Source organism: Narcine bancroftii, chromosome 3, assembly GCF_036971445.1.
Source record: "Narcine bancroftii isolate sNarBan1 chromosome 3, sNarBan1.hap1, whole genome shotgun sequence".
Taxonomy (NCBI): domain Eukaryota; kingdom Metazoa; phylum Chordata; class Chondrichthyes; order Torpediniformes; family Narcinidae; genus Narcine; species Narcine bancroftii.
The window spans coordinates 195,970,662-195,991,322 of NC_091471.1; the positions used below are offsets into that span (position 1 = coordinate 195,970,662).

At 40.0% G+C, this 20,661-nt stretch overlaps 1 protein-coding gene across 1 annotated transcript in view; it reads left to right on the forward strand.

Moving 5' to 3' along the window:
• The first annotated feature begins 2,030 nt into the window (after nt 1–2,030).
• glrbb (glycine receptor, beta b) overlaps nt 2,031–20,661 on the forward strand; it is a 147,194-nt gene continuing 128,563 nt past the window's right edge. Inside the window, exon 1 of the mRNA XM_069922869.1 lies at nt 2,031–2,173. Within this exon, the coding sequence (XP_069778970.1) occupies nt 2,052–2,173 (122 nt within the window). The 5' untranslated portion in view covers nt 2,031–2,051. The remainder of the gene's footprint in view (nt 2,174–20,661) is intronic.

Genomic DNA, 20,661 nt, shown 5'->3' on the forward strand with positions numbered 1-20,661 from the left:
ATGAGGAACAGGACCCATCCACTCTCTGGGCATTTATACTCATTCCTCCTCTCTACAAGCTCAGTACTGATGAAGGGTCAGTCAGTTGCTTCTTAACCTGCTGAGTCCCTTCAGCAATTTGTTTTATTTTGCTCGATGTTGAATTCACCTGCTTCAAGTTATTCAATGTTTCTGTATCAGAACTGACCAGTTCTGGAATAGTTTATTCATGAGAAATATTACCTCAGTTTTTCTTTCTCTATTAACATGGTCAGTTCTGATTAGCATTCTCTGCTCTCTGCATTTTGCAGCTTTTATGTTCCTTTATGTTTCTCTGTTTAACCCTCCTCATCTCATAGATTTCAAGCCTCTTTGTTATCTCTCTGTTCTCATTTATCCATCAACCAGATGACTTCAAAATCTTATTCCCCACAGCAACCCTAACCTCACCCTATTTTCATTTTTCTGCCCACCCACCACAATCTTCTCTCCATCTTAAAACTAACTTGTTTTCACTCTTCCTGAGTTTGACATGAAATGTAGTGAAATATGCAAGCCTGCAGATTGTAGTTAAAACACAGAAATGCTGGAGAAACTCAGCATGTCTCCATAGGAGGTAAAGAGATATTACCTACGTTTCGGGCCTGAGCCTTTCTTCAAGGTAGGTGAAAAAAGACAGGCATCTCAATTAAAGGCAGGGAGAGAAAGGGGGAGGTATGGGAGGGAGAGGAATACAGACCAACAGACAAAAGTTGTCTATTGGATCTGATAAAATGAAAGGTGAGAATTGATTTTGGCTCTGTGAAAGGAGTCAGAGGGAAAAGGGAATAAAAAGTCCTGGATCCGTCTGTCCCAACGCACAACAAGGACAAGATTCCCCTTGTCTTTACTTACCTCCCCACCATCCTGAGGATTCAACATATCCTTCTCTGCCATTACTGCCACCTAGCACATGATGCCACCACTCTCCTCTCCCCTCTCTGCATTCCAGAGGGACCGATCCCTCTTTAACTCCCTTGCCCACTCCTCCTTCCCCACCAATTGTCCACTTGGTACCCACCCTGTGACGGCAGGAGATGCTTTACTTGCGCCCACACCTAATCTCTCACCACCTTAGAGGCTCCAAACAGTCTTTCCAAGTGATGCAACACTTCACTTGTGACTCTGCAGCATTGTGGTCTTTTCTACATCAGAGAAAGTGGACACAGTCTGGGAGATCCCTTCATTAAGCATCTCGACTCTGTTTGGTGCAACAGTGTGGACCTCTTAGTGGCAACTCATTTCATTTCCCACCCTGACATGTCTGTCCATGGTCTCGTGCACTGCCAGTATAAAACTATTCGCATATTGGAGGAACAACACCTTATCTTCCGTCTGGGCACATTCTAACTGGATGCCATTCACATTGACCTCAAATTTCCTTTTGAAATCCCTCCTCCCCCATTTTGTACCCCCTGTCTCCTTTCTTTTCTCTCTCTCTCTCTCTCTCTCTCTCTCTCTCTCTCTTCCTTCCACCCTCTCTCTCTCTCTCACCCCTCCCTCCCCTCTCTTTTCCCTCTGCCTTCTTTCACAGAGCCAAAATCAATCCTCACCTTTCCTCAACATATCCAATTAACACCTTTTGTCTGTTGGTCTGTACTCCACCCCCTTCCAATCTTACCTCTTCCCCCCCCACCCCCCCCCACCCCCCGATATACCTGTCTTTTTCATTTATACCTCAGGTCTGAAACATTGATAATATATTTTTTACTTCATATGGACATTGTGAGACCTCCAGCATTTCTGGGTTTTGACCTGAAATGTAAACTTTTTTGCGAGTTCCCCCATGTGCCACCTGTTTACAACATTTTAGGTGTTTTTTTAAAATCATGATAAAACATGTAGAAAAGGTTTTTAAATAGTGCCTGTTTTCTCATTTTTAGATGTTGATGTTGCATTAGATGGGAATGAGCAATTATTCTGTTTAGTGTTCTATTTTATCACTTGAAAAATGGAGTTCATAGAACAATTTGATATTTCCTGACAATTTTCTTATTCCAGATTAGTTTTGTGCGGGAGCAATCACTTTAAGAATGGAGCTAATCAAGGCATTCCTTCTTCTGGTCATCTTCTGTTTTGGGATTGAACGATGTTTGTCTGGTGAAGCAACGTCAAAGAAAGGGAAGGGAAAGAAGAAGCAGTATCCCTGTCCATCGTATGTTGTTCTTTTTATTTCATTATGGATTATAATTGAAATGTGAATTTGTAATATCAGTTTCCCAGTTTGTAACGGACTGTGGTTTCAGCGCCACTTCTCTTGTGTCAAATAATGAATGAAGAGAATAGTGAAGGCGTTAGACAATCACAGACTATGTCGCAGTTACCAACCATGATGCCATCACTTGCTTTTAAATGCATCTTAGTGGTGTGGATTTGATTCCTAGATCCACAGTGACAAAACCAAACCAAAATGTTTCCTTTTTGATATAGCTCTATCTCTTGGCTTGAAATTACTCCGATAGTCGAGAAAATATAAAAGCTCTTCTTTTCAGAGAATTATCAGTGACAAAATAAATATAACAATCTGAGATAAATGCCTTAATCAAGCATTGAATATTATAGTGCAAGAACAGACCCATTGGCCCACGGTGTCTGTGCCACAGGTGATGCCCAAATTAAACTAAAAATCTGCTTCTTGTACATGATGCATATCCTTCTTATTCCCTGCATTTTCATGCATCTATATAGACACCTCTTGAACACTACAGTTATATTTATCCCCATCAATGCCAGAGGCAGTATATCATGTGTTTAAAAAAAAAATTACACTGCACATCTCCTTTAACCTTCTCAGCCCCCCTTCCCCAAACACATATCCTTTAGTATGTGACATTTTTATTCTGGGGAAAATATTCTGTCTGTTTACCCTATCTATGCCTCTTATAATTTTATAAACATCTATCAGGTCTCCTTTCAGCTTCTGAAGTACCTGAGAAAACAGCCCAAGTTTGCCCAATCTCTCCCCATAGTTCATTGCCTCTAATCCAGCTAGAATCCTGGTAAATCTGTGCCATCTCCAAGCCTCTACCTCCTTCCTGTAATGGGGCAACCAAAATTGCATGCAAAAACCCAATACTCTAATAATTCATATAATCCAGGCACTTAGTTTTCCACAATGATAAGTATGATAGCTACAATGGTCAACAGGTTTGATGTTCCACTCAATAAAGTAATCAAATAGAATGAAACACAAAAGGTTTCAGATACAGGTGTTATAGTCAAAACATAGAAATGTTGTAGGACCTCAGCCGCTCTTGCAGAGTCCATAGGAGGTAAAGATATGTTATTTTTCTTTTGGGCCTGAGCCCTTCAATAAGATAACTTGAGGAAGGGCTCAGCCTTAAAACATTAGTAATATATCTTTACCTCCTGTGGACACAGCGAGACTGGCAGTATTTCTGTGTTTAAAAAGTTACCATATACCCAATAGATGCAATGCTCTGAATAAGTCTTGAACAGAATATAGAATACAATAGTATAAATTTTACAATTTTTTCTTTCCTGAAGTCTTTTCTCCCACCCTACAGTCATTTTTAGAATTAGAGAATCAGAGCGGAAAATTGTGTGTGGAGCCTAGAGAAATGGGGGAGATATTGAACAGTTTCTTTTCTTCGGTATTCACCAAGGAGAAGGATATTGGGATATGTGAGATAAAAAAAAGCAAATTGGGTAAATATGGAGAATATAGTGATTACAAAAGATGTAGTGTTAGGGCTTTTGAGGAATATAAAAGTGGATAAGTCTCCAGGACCAGACGGGATCTTCCCCAGGACATTGAGAGAAGTAAAGGAGGAAATAGCAGAGGCTCTGACAGTAATTTTCCAAATGTCATTAGAGATGGGGATAGGGAGGATTGGCATTACCCAACTTTAGAATTTATTATTGGTCAATTAATATTAGTTACTTAAGGTATTGGTTGAATTATTCAGAATTATCTCTAAATCCCCATTGGGTAAATTTAGAAATTAAACTGGTACAAAATTTCTCAATTAGTTCCATTTTGGGAGCTGCTCTCCCTTTTACTCTTACTAAACTATATAAACTAATTGATGAAACCATATACACTACGTATATGGTTTCAATTCCAGAGATTTTTTGGCCTAAGTCATTTTATCTTGGAAACCCCTATTGTACTAAATTTCTTTTTTCATCCCTCTCTAATTGATCAAGCTTATTTACTCTGGAAAGTTAAAGGTATAATATGCTTTTCGGATTTATTCTTGGATAACTCTTTCATGTCATTTGAACAATTATCCATGAAATATGATTTACCTAGATCTCATTTCTTTCGATATTTGCAGATTAGGAGTTTCTTAGTTTCGACTTTACCCTCTTTTCCCAATCGGGAGACTACGACTGTTTTAGAGGATATACTATATTCAAAATTCCCTCCAAAAGGTGTGATATCTAAATTATATAATTACAAAAATAAATTCTGGGACTTTTGGAAAGTTTAAAAATGATTGGGAAAGAGAACTCAACCTTCATATTTCCAATGAAAATTGGAATAAAATTCTGCGACTGGTAAACTCCTCTTCTCTATGTGCAAAACATTCACTGATACAGTTTAAAGTTGTTCATAGAGCTCATATGTCTAAAGATAAACTCCATCGTTTTTATTTTCATATCGATCCTATATGTGATAAATGTCAATTGGAAATAGCTTCCCTTACACATATGTTTTGGTCCTGTCCCTCTTTAGAGAATTATTGGAAGGAAATTTTTTCCATTATATCTACCGTTTTGAATATTGATTTACAACCACATCCCATTACTGCAATTTTTGGATTACCTATGATAGATTTGACTTATTTATCTCTTCCTGCGGATCGTATAATTGCTTTTCTTACACTAATGGCTAGAAGATCTATACTATTGAATTGGAAAGAGGTTAATCCTCCCACTGTTTTCCAATGGTTTACCCTAACTATACTATGTTTAAATTTAGAGAAAATTAGAAACTCTGTCTATGAATCCCCTTCTAAGTTTGAGTTAACCTGGCGACCATTTATTCAATATTTTCATTTGTGGTGAGTTGATCTGGCTCTGTTTTCTTTTTATGATTATGTATGATAATTGGGCTGTTAGATGAGATCGGAGTGATCGGCGTGATTTAGCTATATCGGTAGGTATTTTTTTAAAGTTTTTAATTCAGATTTGTTTTTTCTTCCTTTTTGGGGTTTTTTTTTCTCTCTTTTTTAATATATTTTTATTAATTATATCATTTTTTTAGAGATAGTTCATACTCTAAACTGATCTAAATTTTTTTTATGATATATTTTTATTCTGCAATATTATTGTTTAATATCTCTGTATTAATTCATTATTTACTATGTATTTTTCATATCTCTGAACTGTATGTGTTTATAAATTATAATAATAATAAAAAGATTGGAAAAGAAAGAAAGAGATGGGGATAGTGCCGGAGGATTGGCGTATTGGGCATGTGGTTCCGTTATTTAAAAAGGGTTCAAGGAGGAAGCCTGGCAATTATCGGCCTGTAAGTTTGACGTCTATTGTAGGTAAATTAATGGAGAAAGTTCTTAGAGATAGTACTTATAAATATCTGGATAGACAGGGTCTGATCAGGAGCACTCAACACGGATTTGTGAGCGGAAGGTCCTGTTTGACTAATCTGATTGAATTTTTTGAAGAGGTTACTAGGAATGTGGATGAGGGTAGCGTGGTGGATGTTGTCTATATGGACTTCAGTAAGGCCTTCGATAAGGTACCACATGGAAGGTTAGTTAGGAAGGTGCAGTCTTTAGGTATAAATTTTGAGATAGTCAAATGGATTGAACATTGGCTGAAAGGGAGAGGCCAGAGAGTGGTAGAGGAAAATTGTCTGTCAGGTTGGAGGCCGGTGACCAGTGTGCCTCAGGGATCTGTATTGGGCCCATTGTTGTTCGTTATATACATTAATGATCTAGATAATGGGGTGGTGAATTGGATTAGTAAATATGCAGACGATACTAAGATAGGTGGAATAGTGGATAATGAAGAAGGTTTTCAAGGATTGCAGAGGAATTTGGGCTGCTTAGAAAAGTGGGCTGAAAAATGGCAGATGGAATTTAATGCTGATAAGTGTGAGGTGCTTCATTTTGATAAGAAGAATCAGAACAGGACATACGTAGTAAATGGGAGAGCATTGATGAATACAGAAGAGCAGAAGGATTTAGGAGTAACGGTACATCGTTCCCTGAAGGTAGAAACTCATGTGAATAGGGTGGTGAAGAAGGCTTTTAGTATGTTGGCCTTTATCAATCATTGCATGGAATATAGGAGTTGGGAAGTGATGTTGAGATTGTATAAGGCGTTGGTGCGGCCTAATTTAGAGTTCTGTGTGCAGTTCTGGGCGCCTAATTATAGGAAGGATATAAACAGAGTGGAGAGAGTGCAGAGAAGATTTACCAGAATGTTACCTGGGTTTAAGCATCTAGAGTACAGGGAGAGATTGGGCAGATTAGGTCTATTATTTGGAGCGTAGAAGGTTGAGAGGGGATTTGACAGAGGTATTTAAGATTATGAAAGGGATAGACAGAGTGGATGTGGATAGACTATTTCCTTTAAGAGTAGGAGAGATTGAAACAAGAGGACATGAGTTAAGAGTTAAGGGGCAGAGGTTTAGAGGTAATATGAGGGGGAACTTCTTTACTCAGAGAGTGGTAGCGGTGTGGAATGAGCTTCCGGGAGAAATGGTGGCGGCAGAGTCAATTTTATTATTTAAGAAAAAGCTGGACAGGTATATGGATGAGAAGAAGGTGGAGGGTTATGGTCATTGTGCAGGTAGGTGGGACTAGAGAGGAGTGTTTGGTTTGGTGCAGACTAGAAGGGCCTAATGGCCTGTTTCCGTGCTGTAATTGTTATGTTATGTTATATGTTATGTTATGTTAAGGAGGAATTTCTCAGTTGATGAAAAGTTGGATGGCTCTCACTGATTTCAATGTTCAAATCGAGTTTATTGTCTTCTGATTGTACAAGTAAAACCAGATATAACTCACATACAGACAAATAATACATGTGCAGGACAAGTATTTTATCCTTAAAAATAAATAAATAAATGTTGTTTTGCACAGATGAGAGTCCCGCACGGATGGTTGTCATGAGTAGTTCCTTTGGTCATTCGGTCGTCCTGTGGATTGACCTCCGATCCATTTCTCTGCAGCAACTGTATCGCACTATGATGCAGCTGGCCAGGACCCTCTCAATAGAACTCCTATAGAATGTTGACATAATGGTGACTAGTAGCCTTGCCCCGCTTCAGTCTTCTCTGGAAATCCAGTCACCGTTGTGCCTTCCTGACAAATGAGATGTGGAGTGTCCATGATAGCTCACTAGTTAGATGAACTCTAAGGAACTTGGGACTCTCCACTCACTCTATGACAGTTGTTGATGTGTAATGGAGGATGGTCATTTCTGGTTCTCCTGAAGTCCACGATAACCTCCTTCGTTTTGTCCATGTTGAGACTCAGGTTGTTACCCTCGGCGAGATTTTCCACCTCTCTGTAGTACAACTTATCGTTGTTGCTAATGAGGCCAACTACTGTTGTGTCATCTGCAAACTTGATGATACTGTTGGAGCTGGATCTGGTGATGCAGTCGTGAGTCAGTAGCATGAACAGGAGCAGGCTAAACAAACAGACCTGAGGCACCAGTGCTCAGTACAGCGATGTTCGATATCCTGCTACTGACTCAAACTATGGTCTTTCCGTTAGGAAGTCCAGAATCCATTTACAGAGAGGAATGTTGAGTCCCAGTGAGGACAGTTTCTCCACCAGTCTCTGGGGAATGATCATATTAAACTCCAAGCTGAAATCAATGAATAGCAGCCTTAATATGCAAAATTCTGATACGCATTCTTGAGAGCTAAAATTCAATAGTGGTATTGCAAATCCATAAATTTAATCAAATCATCAGCCACGATTAAATTTATCTTATGCTTTTCTCATATCAGAGGTAAATTTACTTATGCATTCAAAAATATTTGAATCAGATTGGGACAAATGCAAAATTGTTGCAGAATAAAATGACTGGATTCTTTCTTTTGCCTATCCTCTGCACTTAGTAAATTGCAATTTGTGTTCCTTTCATCCTTGAATGCGCGACCATTATAATAATATTACCAATGTTTGTATCAGATCATCGGACAGTGGAAATGCAGACTATTTGCAGGAATATCATTCTGTAAGTTGTGATGCTGGACAAATAGAGTAAAAATACTTTTTTTTCTCTCTCTCAGAAGATCTAAATTGACAGCTATTGAATTGCTTTTGAAATGTGATGAAGTGAGAAATGAAGCAGTGAGGGCGTTAATTGTGACATTTCCTAAACAGTGAAATGATAATGATTTAATAAATCTGCTTTATTGATCTTCATTGAAGGCGCTCAATATTTAAAAGGATACCTTTACTTTGTAGTAGTGTTATTGGATCTTTTAAATGCATGTAAGGTGACAAAGTTTGGTTTAACATTTTGTTTGAAAATTACGCCAGTACCGGTAATTTCCTCCGATTGTGTGGGACTGGAATTCAGAGCTTCCGAAGGTTTGTGGTTTGTGCTGTAGCATTAGTCTCATCAGCCTTGCCTCTTCAGTCGATGTTGATAGCAGAAGAATATATATAGTATCCATTTTCACAGAGGCAGCGATCACCATGCTATTTCCGTATGATTATGTTGACTTTATAAAAGTTTTTGTATTATGCATGCTATTTCAAGTTCAGCAGAAGTTTAAAGGCTGTGAAGCAATCTCTGTATAACATTCCTATATCATTACTGAATGTACTATGTGAGAAAATTGCTTCAAAGAAGTTCTGTATCTTGAAATGTTTAATATTGTTTCCATCTTATCAAAGTTTTAACAATATGGAAGTGAGCTTTCTTTGTAAATATTGGGTGAGCCCAGACAAGGAGACTGTATGGTGCCTGTCGGGATTGTACAAATTGTTTCTTCTGCTTCAGCATGCTTAAAAACTATACCTCACATCACTGTGATGTTGTACCCAATCCAGCACTTCCCTGGGCAAGTATGAAGGTTTTTTTAACTCCTCCTTTTGTACTATTGAGAGATCTGAACAGTTCTTTCAGAGATTTATAGAAACATAGAAACATAGAAGATAGGAGCAGGAGTAGGTCATTCGACCCTTCGAGCCTGCTCCGCCATTCAACGAGATCATGCCGGATCTTAAAGTTCAGTACCCTGTCCCTGCCTTCTCTCCGTAACCTTTAATACCCTTATACTGAAGAAATATATCTAATTCCCTCTTAAATATATTTCATGAACCTGCCTCTACTGCCCTCTGTGGCAATGAATTCCACAGATTCACCACCCTCTGGGTCAAGAAATTCCTCCTCATCTCGGTCCTAAATGGTTTGCCTATTATCCTCAAACCATGGCCCCGGGTTCTGGATTTTCCCATCATTGGAAACATCCCATCTGCATCCATTCTGTCCAGTCCTGCCAGAATTTTATATGTCTCTATGAGATCCCCTCTCAATCTTCCAAACTCCAGCGAGTACAATCCCAATTTGTGCAATCTTTCCTCATAAGTCATTCCTGCCATTCCAGGTATCAGCCTGGTGAATCGCCTCTGCACTCCCTCCATTGCAAGAACATCCTTCCTTAGATAAGGTGACCAAAACTGCACACAATACTCCAGGTGGGGTCTCACCAAGGCCCTGTACAGCTGCAGTAAGGTATCCTTGTTCCTATACTCAAACCCTCTTGATATGAAGGCCAACATACCATTTGCCTTTTTAACCGCCTGCTGTACCTGCATGCTCGCCTTCAGAGACTGGTGTACAAGTACCCCTAGGTCTCTCTGCACTTCCCATCTCTTAATCTATTGCCATTCAAATAGTAATCTGCCCTCTGGTTTGTATTACCAAAGTGGATAACCTCACATTTATCCACATTGTAGTGCATTTGCCATGTATCTGCCCAGTCCCTCAGTCCATTTATTTGCACTTTCAATGCAGCCCACTGTGTATTCACCACCTAAAGCTGACTCTTCTCCACTGGAAGGATATGGCAACGCATGTGAAATGGAGTGCTGCTAAATGTTCATTTTCTTTCTATTTTCTATTCCAACTATGATCTGTCCTTCCCCAACCTCTTGTACTGTGTCATTGAAGCTAATGCAAGGCCAGGAATTCTTCATTAGGATACTTTTGCCACCTATTGTTTTCAGCAATTTCAGATTATTTCACCGCCTGCATCTTTCAACAAAGAAATGTTTCGCTATCCCCACTTAAATTCTTCTGGACCCCAAGTTCTGATTCTTTATGACTATTCCCATGCATCTTTGCTTTGACATTCCATCCCTTTTGTAACATGGATCTTTCTTATAAGGCCATCTATCAGAGATTCTTGTTAATTCCTCCTCTCTCCTATTTCCTTTTTTTTTACGAGCTTTAAATTTGTTGCATCTCTTAAGGTATTTACACTTCTGCTGAAAAGTGTCGCCATTGCTCACATCCTGCATGATTTTTTTTCCGATCTCCAGCATTTTATTCTAAAGCTAAATATTGCTTGATATGATCTACATTGTATTTTCATTCAATCCCAGGATATTTTCATCACTGCCAACCCTTATTTATTGCTATCCTGAGTGATCATATGAAGGTGATGGTGGGATTCCATCAGTCCATGAGGTGAAAGTACTCTTTATTATATTGTTATTCAAGGAATTTCAGGATTTTTACCCATTGATGGTGAAGACGTGACAGCATAAATCAAAGACAGGATAGTTTGTGTTTTATAGTTCCATCATACTCTTGCCAATTTTGTGATTGATTTTGGAGAATATTTGGAGACTTGGGAGGCAAGCCATTTCCCCTATGATACCCAGACACTAACCCACACAGTTGGCTCAAGTATGGAGGGTTGATGAGAATGTGTGGAGAATAAAACTGTCGGATTGATATAAATGTCTGGTTGCTGGTCACTGTTGACTCAATGGGTGGAAGGATTGTTTCCCTGCTACATCTCTCTGTAAGTCCATGACTCCATGAGAGACTGAATACCAAGCAATGGGGGTGAGAGGTCAGGGTGATCCTAGCCTGTGTTTTTTATTCATTCCCCGAGCAAGAGCACCACAAGATGAGAAGCGCATAAATATTGGAATATAAGGTGTTATCGCTAGCTCGCAGAACCAGGAAATTCTTTGAGTAAGATCAGTGGGTCAACAGAAGATGAATTTCTCAACTCAGTGAGTTTGCCACTGGTCTCACAGGGGAATCCATCAGTGGGGTAGGAAGTTGGGTGTGCTTTTATGAAACCTCCAGCATGTTTTCAAATTCTAAAATTTTTCACATTTAATTGGAAATCAATGTCAATATACCAAAAGCAGGAGAAAGTTCCAGCTTCCACTGGTTAACTAATTGAGTCCAGTTGCATATCATATGAATGATCCAGTCATATACATGAAGGCAGTGAAGGGAGAGGGTAGTGGAAATCAATTGGATCAAGTTGCTTCAGATAGAAACTGATCTTACTCAAAGAATTGTAATGTTGTGCAGTGACAAGATCCTGGAACCACTCAAACTGGGATGCCTTGCTTTTACCAAAGAAAATTATGGGTTAGATGAACTGAAGTGTTAACCAAGGAATCTAGATGTCACAGTTAAATATGAAAGTCTGCAGATGCTAGGATTGTAGTGGTATACTCAGGGATTGCAGAAGGGCAGCAATTTGTCCAGCATTTTTGCATATTCCACATGAATATGGTCACACCATGACTATTTGCTTTTGCTCTGTTATGTAATCATGGACATTGAATAATTGGTTATCACAGTTACACTCTCTGGGAAGTTGAAAGAAGGTAACCCTAAGGAGCTGAGTGTGTTGAGGGAAGGCGACTGTCTCCGTGGAACTAAGTTAGAGATCATGGTATACGTAGTGCTGTACCAGCACCAGTACGGATAGAGTCTGAGGATAGCCCGTCTGAAAAGGGGAAAGGAGTTTGTACTGCACGATAAGAGAAGGCAACAAATGTATAATTTTATCAAGAGATATATGAAGAGTTGGCTCAATTCATGTGAAGGCTGCATGCACTAAAAATGACCAAAAAAAATCTAATACTGTGGAGCCAAGATCTGTTATGTGATTGTACAATAGTAGATGGAAAGGTGATATTCCCAGACTTCAAGCTATAGTAAGGAACATTAATGAAGAACATACCTTCAAAGACATGAAAGCAAAAGTGTTTTTCAAAAGCAGGGAATTTAGAGTGCTGATTGTTTGAGTGTTTGCCAACAGGAGCGGCACATGTGTCTAATTTGTTGCCAGGCAACAAAGCAAATACTGCAGTTTCATGGCAGTGATATACTTGTGTGGCAAGTGTCCCTGATTGAAACATCTCAAGAGGCCAGAAGATGAGAAGATGCTGATGCATTTACTGGTTTTCTTTTTTAGCATTGCAGTTATATAGTAAAGTTATCCTAAAAACTAAGGATGTTCGAAGCCCATTATGAAGTGGAAAGGAGATGTTTCAGAACAGAATTTCAAAGAATCCAGAATTGTGAAATAAAGAGCAAAGACTGTCCTTCATGAGCAACTTGAGTCTCAAAGGTGAGGATGACAGTGCATGGCAAATGAAGCTGATCAAGTTGGTAATGCTGGTGTGAGGAAAGAGCTTTGCAGTTCTTGGAAGAAGGTCTGATGTCTATGGGGCTTCTGCTGTCAAATCCAGGTCCAGATTGCACTTGATTTCTTAAAGGGGGAATATGTTTTAATGTAGAGTTGATTTAGAAGAGTCTGATGATTGATACCTCAGGGCTAGATGTATTATTATTGACTGAGAATGTGAGAGGACCAGGACAGCTCAAGTGTGAGTTCTAAAGTGTGCATGAGGACAAGAAGAATGGAAGCTGTAAGGAAAATTAAATTAGAAATTGCCAGATTTGGAAAAAAAAATGATTGTAGATTAACAGCTTTTATGGTCAATGTTAAATATAGGTTTTGCAATTTATATTTAGATTAATTTCATGTAAACCATGAAGACAATATATGTCACTTTATGATACAGTTTGTGAGATTTTTATGTGTAAGACCCATTGGAGAAATTAATTAATATATTCGATAGTTCCTGGACTGCCAACTGCTGAATTACAAAGTTTAGTTTATATTTTTGTGCAGTGGTTGAGAGGACAGCTAAATGTATATATTGACAAGTTGAAAATAACTTATACAATTTTGTTGTTTTATGTAAACAATTAATGTATAGCATTTAAGATATTTATTGTGATTATGTATATGACAAGAACCTCTCATCTCTTCACCTCACCTCTTGTTATGGGATTAGTATTTTTTTTAAAGGAAAAGCAGTGTAGTATTTTGGGGACATGTGTATCTTTAAGGAGAAGTGTGTGTGGTGAAACACAATAACCTGGATACCAAGAAAACTGATGATACTAGACTGGCAGATATTCCAGATTGTTGGTATGCAAATTTGATTAATATCTCAACATTTGTTTGATTCATTTTTTTTCGATAAAGCACAATAATATTTTTTTCCAGGGAACATAGTAAATTGAAAGGGAGTGCTGGAACAGGGTGACAAGGTTAGCGTAGCAGTTAGCACAATGCTGTTACAGCGCTAAAGATTGGGACAGGAGTTCGAATCCTGCACTTCCAGTAAGGAGTTGGTACGTTCTCCCCGTGTGTTGTAGATCAATTGGGTGTAATTGGGTGGCACAGGATCATGGCCAAAAGGGCTTGTTACCATACTGTACGTCTAAATTTATACATAAAAAAAAATAGATGTCCATTGAATTGGAATAGAGCACAGTGAACATTACCTAGTTTGCCAAATGTTAAACCATCAGCGTTTCCAAATAGATCAAGTCAAATCAAGTTTATTGTCATCTGATTGTAAAAGTACAGCCCGACGAAATACTATTTTCCGGTCCTCAGTGCAAAACATGCAGATACACAACCAGATATAACTCATATGCAGGCAAACAGTACATATGCAGGACAAGTATTCCATCGATATAAATAAATAGATATATGTTGCTTCATGAATATGAGAGTCTCGGATGGTTAGTGTGAGCAGTTCCTTTGGTTGTTCAGCATTCTCACTGCCCATGGGTAGAAGCTGTTCCTCAGCCTGGTGTTTTTCACTCTCTCTACTACAGAATTATTGATGTGTAGTGGAGGGTGGTTGTTCCTGGTCCTCCTGAAGTCCATGATCCTCTCCTTCATCTTGTCCATGTTGAGACTCAGGTTGTTACTCTCATACCATTTCACTAGATTTGCTACTTCTCTTTTTAGTTTGAATCATTGTTGTTGCTGATGAGGCCAATGACTGTTGTGTCATCTGCAAACTTGATGACGCTGTTGGAGCTGGAGCTGGCAACGTAGTCATGGGTCAGCAGCAAGAACAGGAGCAGGGTGAGCACACAGCCCTGAGGTGCGCCAGTGCTCAACGTGATGGCGCTTGAACTTCTGCTACTGACCTGAATAGACTGGTCTTTTGGTTAGGAAGTCCAGGATCCAGTTACGGAGAGAGATGTTGTGTCTCAGCGAGGACAGATTCTCCACCAGCTTCTGAGGAATGATTGATTTAAAGGCCATGCTGAAGTCAATGAATAGCAGCCTGGCGTATGAAGCATTGTTCTCCAGGTGGATAAGGACAGAGTGAAAATACAAGGTTATAGCATTGTCTTTAGAAAGGTTTCTTCTCTAGGCAAATTGAAATGGGTCCAGTGTCTTTGAGAGGTGTGATTTGATGCATTCCATCACCAGATGCTCAAAGCATTTAATCATGTTGGAGGTCAGTGCAACAGGGCGGTAATCATTGAGGCCTGTTATTGTTGGTCTTTTGAGTACTGTCTTGACCTCTGAGGGAACAATGGACTGCTGCAGTGAGGTATTGAAGATGTCCATGATACCTTCGTCAATTGCACAGTCTTTCAGTACCTGACCAGGTATATTGTCTGGTTTTGCCACCGTGTGTGGGTTCGCCTTGGATAAGGTTCTCCACACCTTAGCCACGGCTAGGTGGTGGGCAGGCAGGGGGGGGTGGGGGGTGGGGGGAAGAATTCATCACATATTATCAGTGTTTGACTGTATTCTGTGAATTATGATGTATCAGCCACTTGTTTGTCTTTATAAAGGTTGTATGTTGAGGAAGTTGCTATTTGCCTTACTGAAGATCAGTGTAGGAAAATCTATTGTCACACAAGGGATACAATCATTACACTTCATGAAAGTAAAAGAGGACAATGTTCTCTTCTATGATTGGATTTTTTTCTGCCTGTCAAAGCTTTTCTTTATCATGAGGATTAGCCAGGGAGCTTTGTCCATGTATTGCGACTGTGACTGATTAAAAAAGGAAAAATGCTTATTTATTTCCACAGATGTGCAAAGCAACAATTTCACACTCCCCTCCCCCTTCTAAAAATGAGTATTAAAACCTGAACAACATAAAGAATAAAGAAATAAGTCCCACACATCAATGCACTTGACTGCTTCAATTCCAGCTGTCTGGTTGCAGCATTACAGCAGGTTATTTGACTGTGAATATGGGACATTAAATTATGAGCAGCTTGCATTGATTAAGCCTGTTTTCTATTATGCCTGATGAATTCTATGGAATTAATTAACTATTCTAACGATGAATCACATTGTTAATGTATCAGATAGAAAAACGCAGCATAGAAGCCGATTTGAACCATCTCGTCAGTGGTGGTTCTTTGAAAGTATGATCCCATTCCATTCCCTTCTTATTTTCACTATAGTTCCACAATATTTCCCTTCAATTGTTTATTCCATTCACTTTTGAAAGTTATTATTGCAACAGCTACCACCACCCTTTCAGAACATATGTGAGAATGCATTCCCCATGGCATGGCCAGCACTTTCACCAATTGCTTCAAATTTATTTTCTCCTGCTAGTGGAAACATAATCGCTTGTGTACCCCATTAAAATATATTGGCCTGGCAATGCCAGATTCAATCGGATCCAGAAACTGAACAAACCCAAGTCTGGTTACTGTTAGGATGTAAGATCGTCCAGGAATATCTGATGCAGCAAGTTTGACATAAAAAAGCATGGGCAACGCCAACCATCAATCATCCATGTATACTAATCCTACATGAATCTTATTTTTATTCTCCACCATCCCATCAACTCCATCCTGATTCTACCACTAATCTACATAACACAGGCAATTTACAGTGGCTATTCACTAACCACCCCACCTTTCTGGGACGTGGGAGAAATGCACATGATCCCAGGAAGAAAAATGGAACTCCGCACAGATCGCACTGGAGGCCGAGATTGAACCTGGGGAACTTGATTGTGAGACAGCAGGCTCTACTCTGCTGTATGCTCTCATCTACTCATTCAGATTGACTGTCCCCTCTGAAGCCTCTTCACATCCTTCTCTGTATTTACAGTCTCGCTTGTCAGCAAACTTGAAAATATTTGGATCCCTCCAGCGAATTATCAATATAAATTGTGAATAGCCACGGGCCAAGTATATTTGAAACAATATTTCAGTTGAGGCCAAAGTAGTATCCCATGAGGGCACACTTTTATTCCTCCTTCAGCCTGTGTTTTTCTATTAATTCACCAATGCAATGTCCGATTGCCTTCAAAGTTATGGATAATTGCGCTCATACAACACTTTTCACAGGAGAGCCCAAAGCACTTTAGTGCAAGTACTTTTGAAATGTAAACCAGAATCAGTGTCAGATATTATAGTCATGAGCATGTCACAAAATTTGGTTTGTTTTGCAGGTGCCACAGGTGTAAATTTTGCTCTAAATTACATTTAAAAATAAACAAATAGTGCAAAAAGAAGAGAAATTGAAGTAGTGCCTGTGGTTTATTGTCTGTTCAGAAATTTGATGGCTGAGGGGGAAGAAGCTGCTTTTGTGCTGCTGTGTGCTTGTCTTCAGGATCCTGTTTCTCAGTGTGAAGATGGCATGGCTTGGGTGGCGAGGGACCTTGAGGGAGACTGCTTTCTTAAGACACCACCTCTTGTTGATGTCCTCAATGAAGTGAAGACTGATGCCCATGCTGGCGCTAGTCAAGTCCATAACTCTTTGTAGCCTTTTCCTGCCCTAGAGAGAGTTCTAATTTAAGAAAGAAATCTCCAAATCCCTCTCTTTTAGCATCTCTTTCAAAATAGTTCCAAAAGGAATAATCTCCAATTTTGCATTAAGTTCATCCGCTTTGTCTGGCAGCCCACTTTAGAATTCTGAAACCTCTTGCTAGTTGTTTAGAAAATTGCTGTATTGAAAGTTATCAGCAGAGTTTGATAATTATGTCCCAAATATCATCTGTGAGGCCAGGTCATTGATATACAGTATATCACAAGAATACATTATATTTTCATACATATGAGCCAATACATACCCTTATCTCCTGCCTGAAGAAAACATCTGCTTTCCCTCCTTTAATTAATTATGCACCCATGTAGCTATGACCCCCTTCAATCCAATTACCATTTTTGGTTAACAGGAAAGCCACTTTTTGAGGATAAGGCATTAAGAGAGCATTCCTTCAGGCAAACAGGAGTAAAAGACTGGAGACACACAGTTGATGACAGATGCTGGAATCAGAGGCGAAACACAATCTGCTGGAGGAACTCAGCAGGTTAAGCGGCATCAGAGGGAGAAAAAGAATGGTTGAAGTTTTGGACTGAAATGCTTCATCAGGGTTGAGACTTGATGAAGGAATTTGCCTGAAATGTCGACCATTGTGTTTTTTTCCCCCACCAATGCTACTCAATCCACTGACTTCCTGTGGCAGATTATGTTTCACAGTAGTAAAAGTCTGGCAGTCTCTCTTCCCCAAAGAAACTAGAATTTGCAACTGTAAGATGACAGATTTTTGACAGACAATAGCATTAAGCATTATATATATAAAAAAACTAATTGAGTAGACAGAATTATATTTCAGATTAATTAGCTTGAAGGTCTGAATGACAGCTTCCTGTTCCTAAGTGGCTGTGGTTTTCATTCAATGGAGAGATCTTTTGATTGAATAGATCTTCATAAAGTCCAATTGCCCATCTAGTGTATTATGAATCTGAGGAACTGAGGTTCATTTGTACTCATTAGAAGAAAAGAAGTAGAAAGAGGAACCCTAACATTATGAAAGAAAATACAGTAGGGATTTTGAAGTGGAGATTAAATTGTCTTGGGTTGCTTGGGGGTGGAGGCTTCAGACAAAATAGTAGAGAAACAGCAGTTTGATTTAGGCTTCCTTCATCTTTGAGAGGGCCTTTGAAGCAAATAGAAAGGAACAGGTGCACTAAGCTTTGGATTAGGAGGAACTACATTCGCCAACATGGGGAGAAATTGATCTATGTGTGTTGGGGAAGGGAAAATCCAATTAGAGCACAATCTCCAAACATGCTAGTGGTTTGGATGGTTTTAGTATTCAATCTTAAATATAAACAGAAAGTGTTGGAAAAACTCAGTAAATCAAGAGCTGTCTATGAACTCAAAAGCACAGTTAATATTTAAGGAGTAAAACATGAAAATCTGCAGATGCTATGATTGTAGTAAAAACACAAAAATGCAACATCCATAAAGATATATTACCAATGCTTGAGGCCTGACCCCTTTCGCAAGGTATGACTAAAAAGCAGACAGGTGACTGATTGAAATGGTTGGGGAGGGGGGAAGAAAGGGCAGAGAGAGGAGCACAGGCCAACATGCAAAAGGCCATAAATTTCAACAGCTCTCCAAAGATAGTGGATAAATTCCAGGACATTACAGGCAAAACCCTCCACACTATTGAGTAAATCTACAGGGAACACTGCTGTGGGAGAGCAGAAGCAATCATCCAGGAACCACAGCAATGAGCACACGCTCTGTTCTCGCTGCTACCATCAGGAAGGAGGTACAGGTGCCACAAGACATGCAACACCAGGTTCAGAAACCCCTGCTACCCCTCAGACTCCTCAACAACAAACTGTTAATGACTGACTTGGAACTTGTTCTTTTGCACTTATTTATTTCCTCTCTCTCTCTCTCTCTCTCTCTCTCTCTCTCTCTCTCTCTCTCTCTCTCTCTCTCTCTCTGTATTGCACAGTCAGTTTGTTTACATTTCCTTATTTATTTACATGTGTATGTTAAGTCAGTTTTTATCACTGGCAATAAGTGATAAGTCTGCCTCGCCCGCAGGGCAAAGGAATCTCAGGGTTGTATGTGATGTCATGTACGTACTCTAACAATAAATCTGAGAACTGGATATGCAGAGGAGAGGAAAGGTGAGAATTGATCAGGGAGGGGGCTGGCTCTGTGAATGCAGAGCTGTAGAAAGGAGACAGAGGGAAATGGGAAAGAGAGACAGAGCTGGAGAAAAGGGGACAGACGGAAGGGAGAGACAGGGGTGGGGGGTGGCTAATGAAAACTGATGTTAATATCACCTGGTTGAAGGGTGCCATATGGAATATGAGGTGTTGGTCCTCTTATTTGAGGATGGCCTCATACTGGCAATGTATGAGACTGTTGACAAACATGTTGGCATGGGAATGGGGCATGGAATTGAAATTCAAATTCACTTGGTCAATTCCCTTTTTCAATCTCTCTGTCTCCATCTCAGGAGACAAGCTCACAACAGACACTGGGAGATCCCCCATTATTGCAGTGGACAGAGTAAAGGTGCTTTTCCAATCTCTGTCTTGTCTCACCGATGTAGAGGATGTCACAATGAGAGCACCAGATGCAGTAGAGTTGACCCCCGAAGATTCACACGTAAAGTGTTGCTTCACTTGGATGGACTGGTTGGGGCCCCAAATGGTGGTGAGAAAGGAGGTGTTGGCGTAAGTGGAGCATTTCTTGTAGTCACAGGGTCATTGGTGGGAAGGGAAGAGTGAATGACGCAGTCATGGAGTGAACGGACCTTAAGTAAGGCAGAGAAGGGACGAGTGAGGAAGATAGTGAGATCATAGTGGTGGCAGAAATAGGGGAAGATAATATGTTTGATGCAGAGTAGGTGTGGTAATGGGTAAGGGGAATCCTGTCCTTGTTGAGAGTTGGGGCGAGGGGGCCAAGGCAGATGTGCGAGTAATGGAGATGAGGGCTGAGTGGATGGCAGTAGAGAGGCAGGCACTTTTTTTGAAGAAGGAGGACATCTCTGATGGTCTCGTATGGAAGCCTTCGTCCTGGGAGCAGATGCGGTGGAGATGGAGGAATTGTGAGAAAGGAATGGAATCCTACCAGGGGACAGGGTTTGAAGAGGGGTAGTCGAGGTAGTTTTGAGAGTTGGTGGCTTTGTGGAAAATGTCTGTTGTGAGCTTGTCTCCTGAGATGGAGACAGAGAGATTGAGAAAGGGGAGAGTATTGCAGGGGATGGACCAAGTGAATTTGAGGTCGGGTTGGAAGTTGGCAGCAAAGTAAGTTAAGTTGACAAGTTCATCGTGGGTACATGAGGCAGCACCAAAGTAGTTGTCCATGATGTTGAGGAAAAAAAATGGCAGCACTGCCAGAGCTGCTGCAACGGTAGCGCTGCCACTGGCGCAGACCCAGGGGAGCCAGAAGAGGAGATACAGTGCTCCTCCACAGTGTTCTACTACCCAGTCCAATTACTGACGACTCCATACAGGGCTTAAACAGCACGTTAAAGAACTCAAAGGTGGTCTATTTTAAAATTCTGCGACTGTGGAGCCTGTGCCCAATAT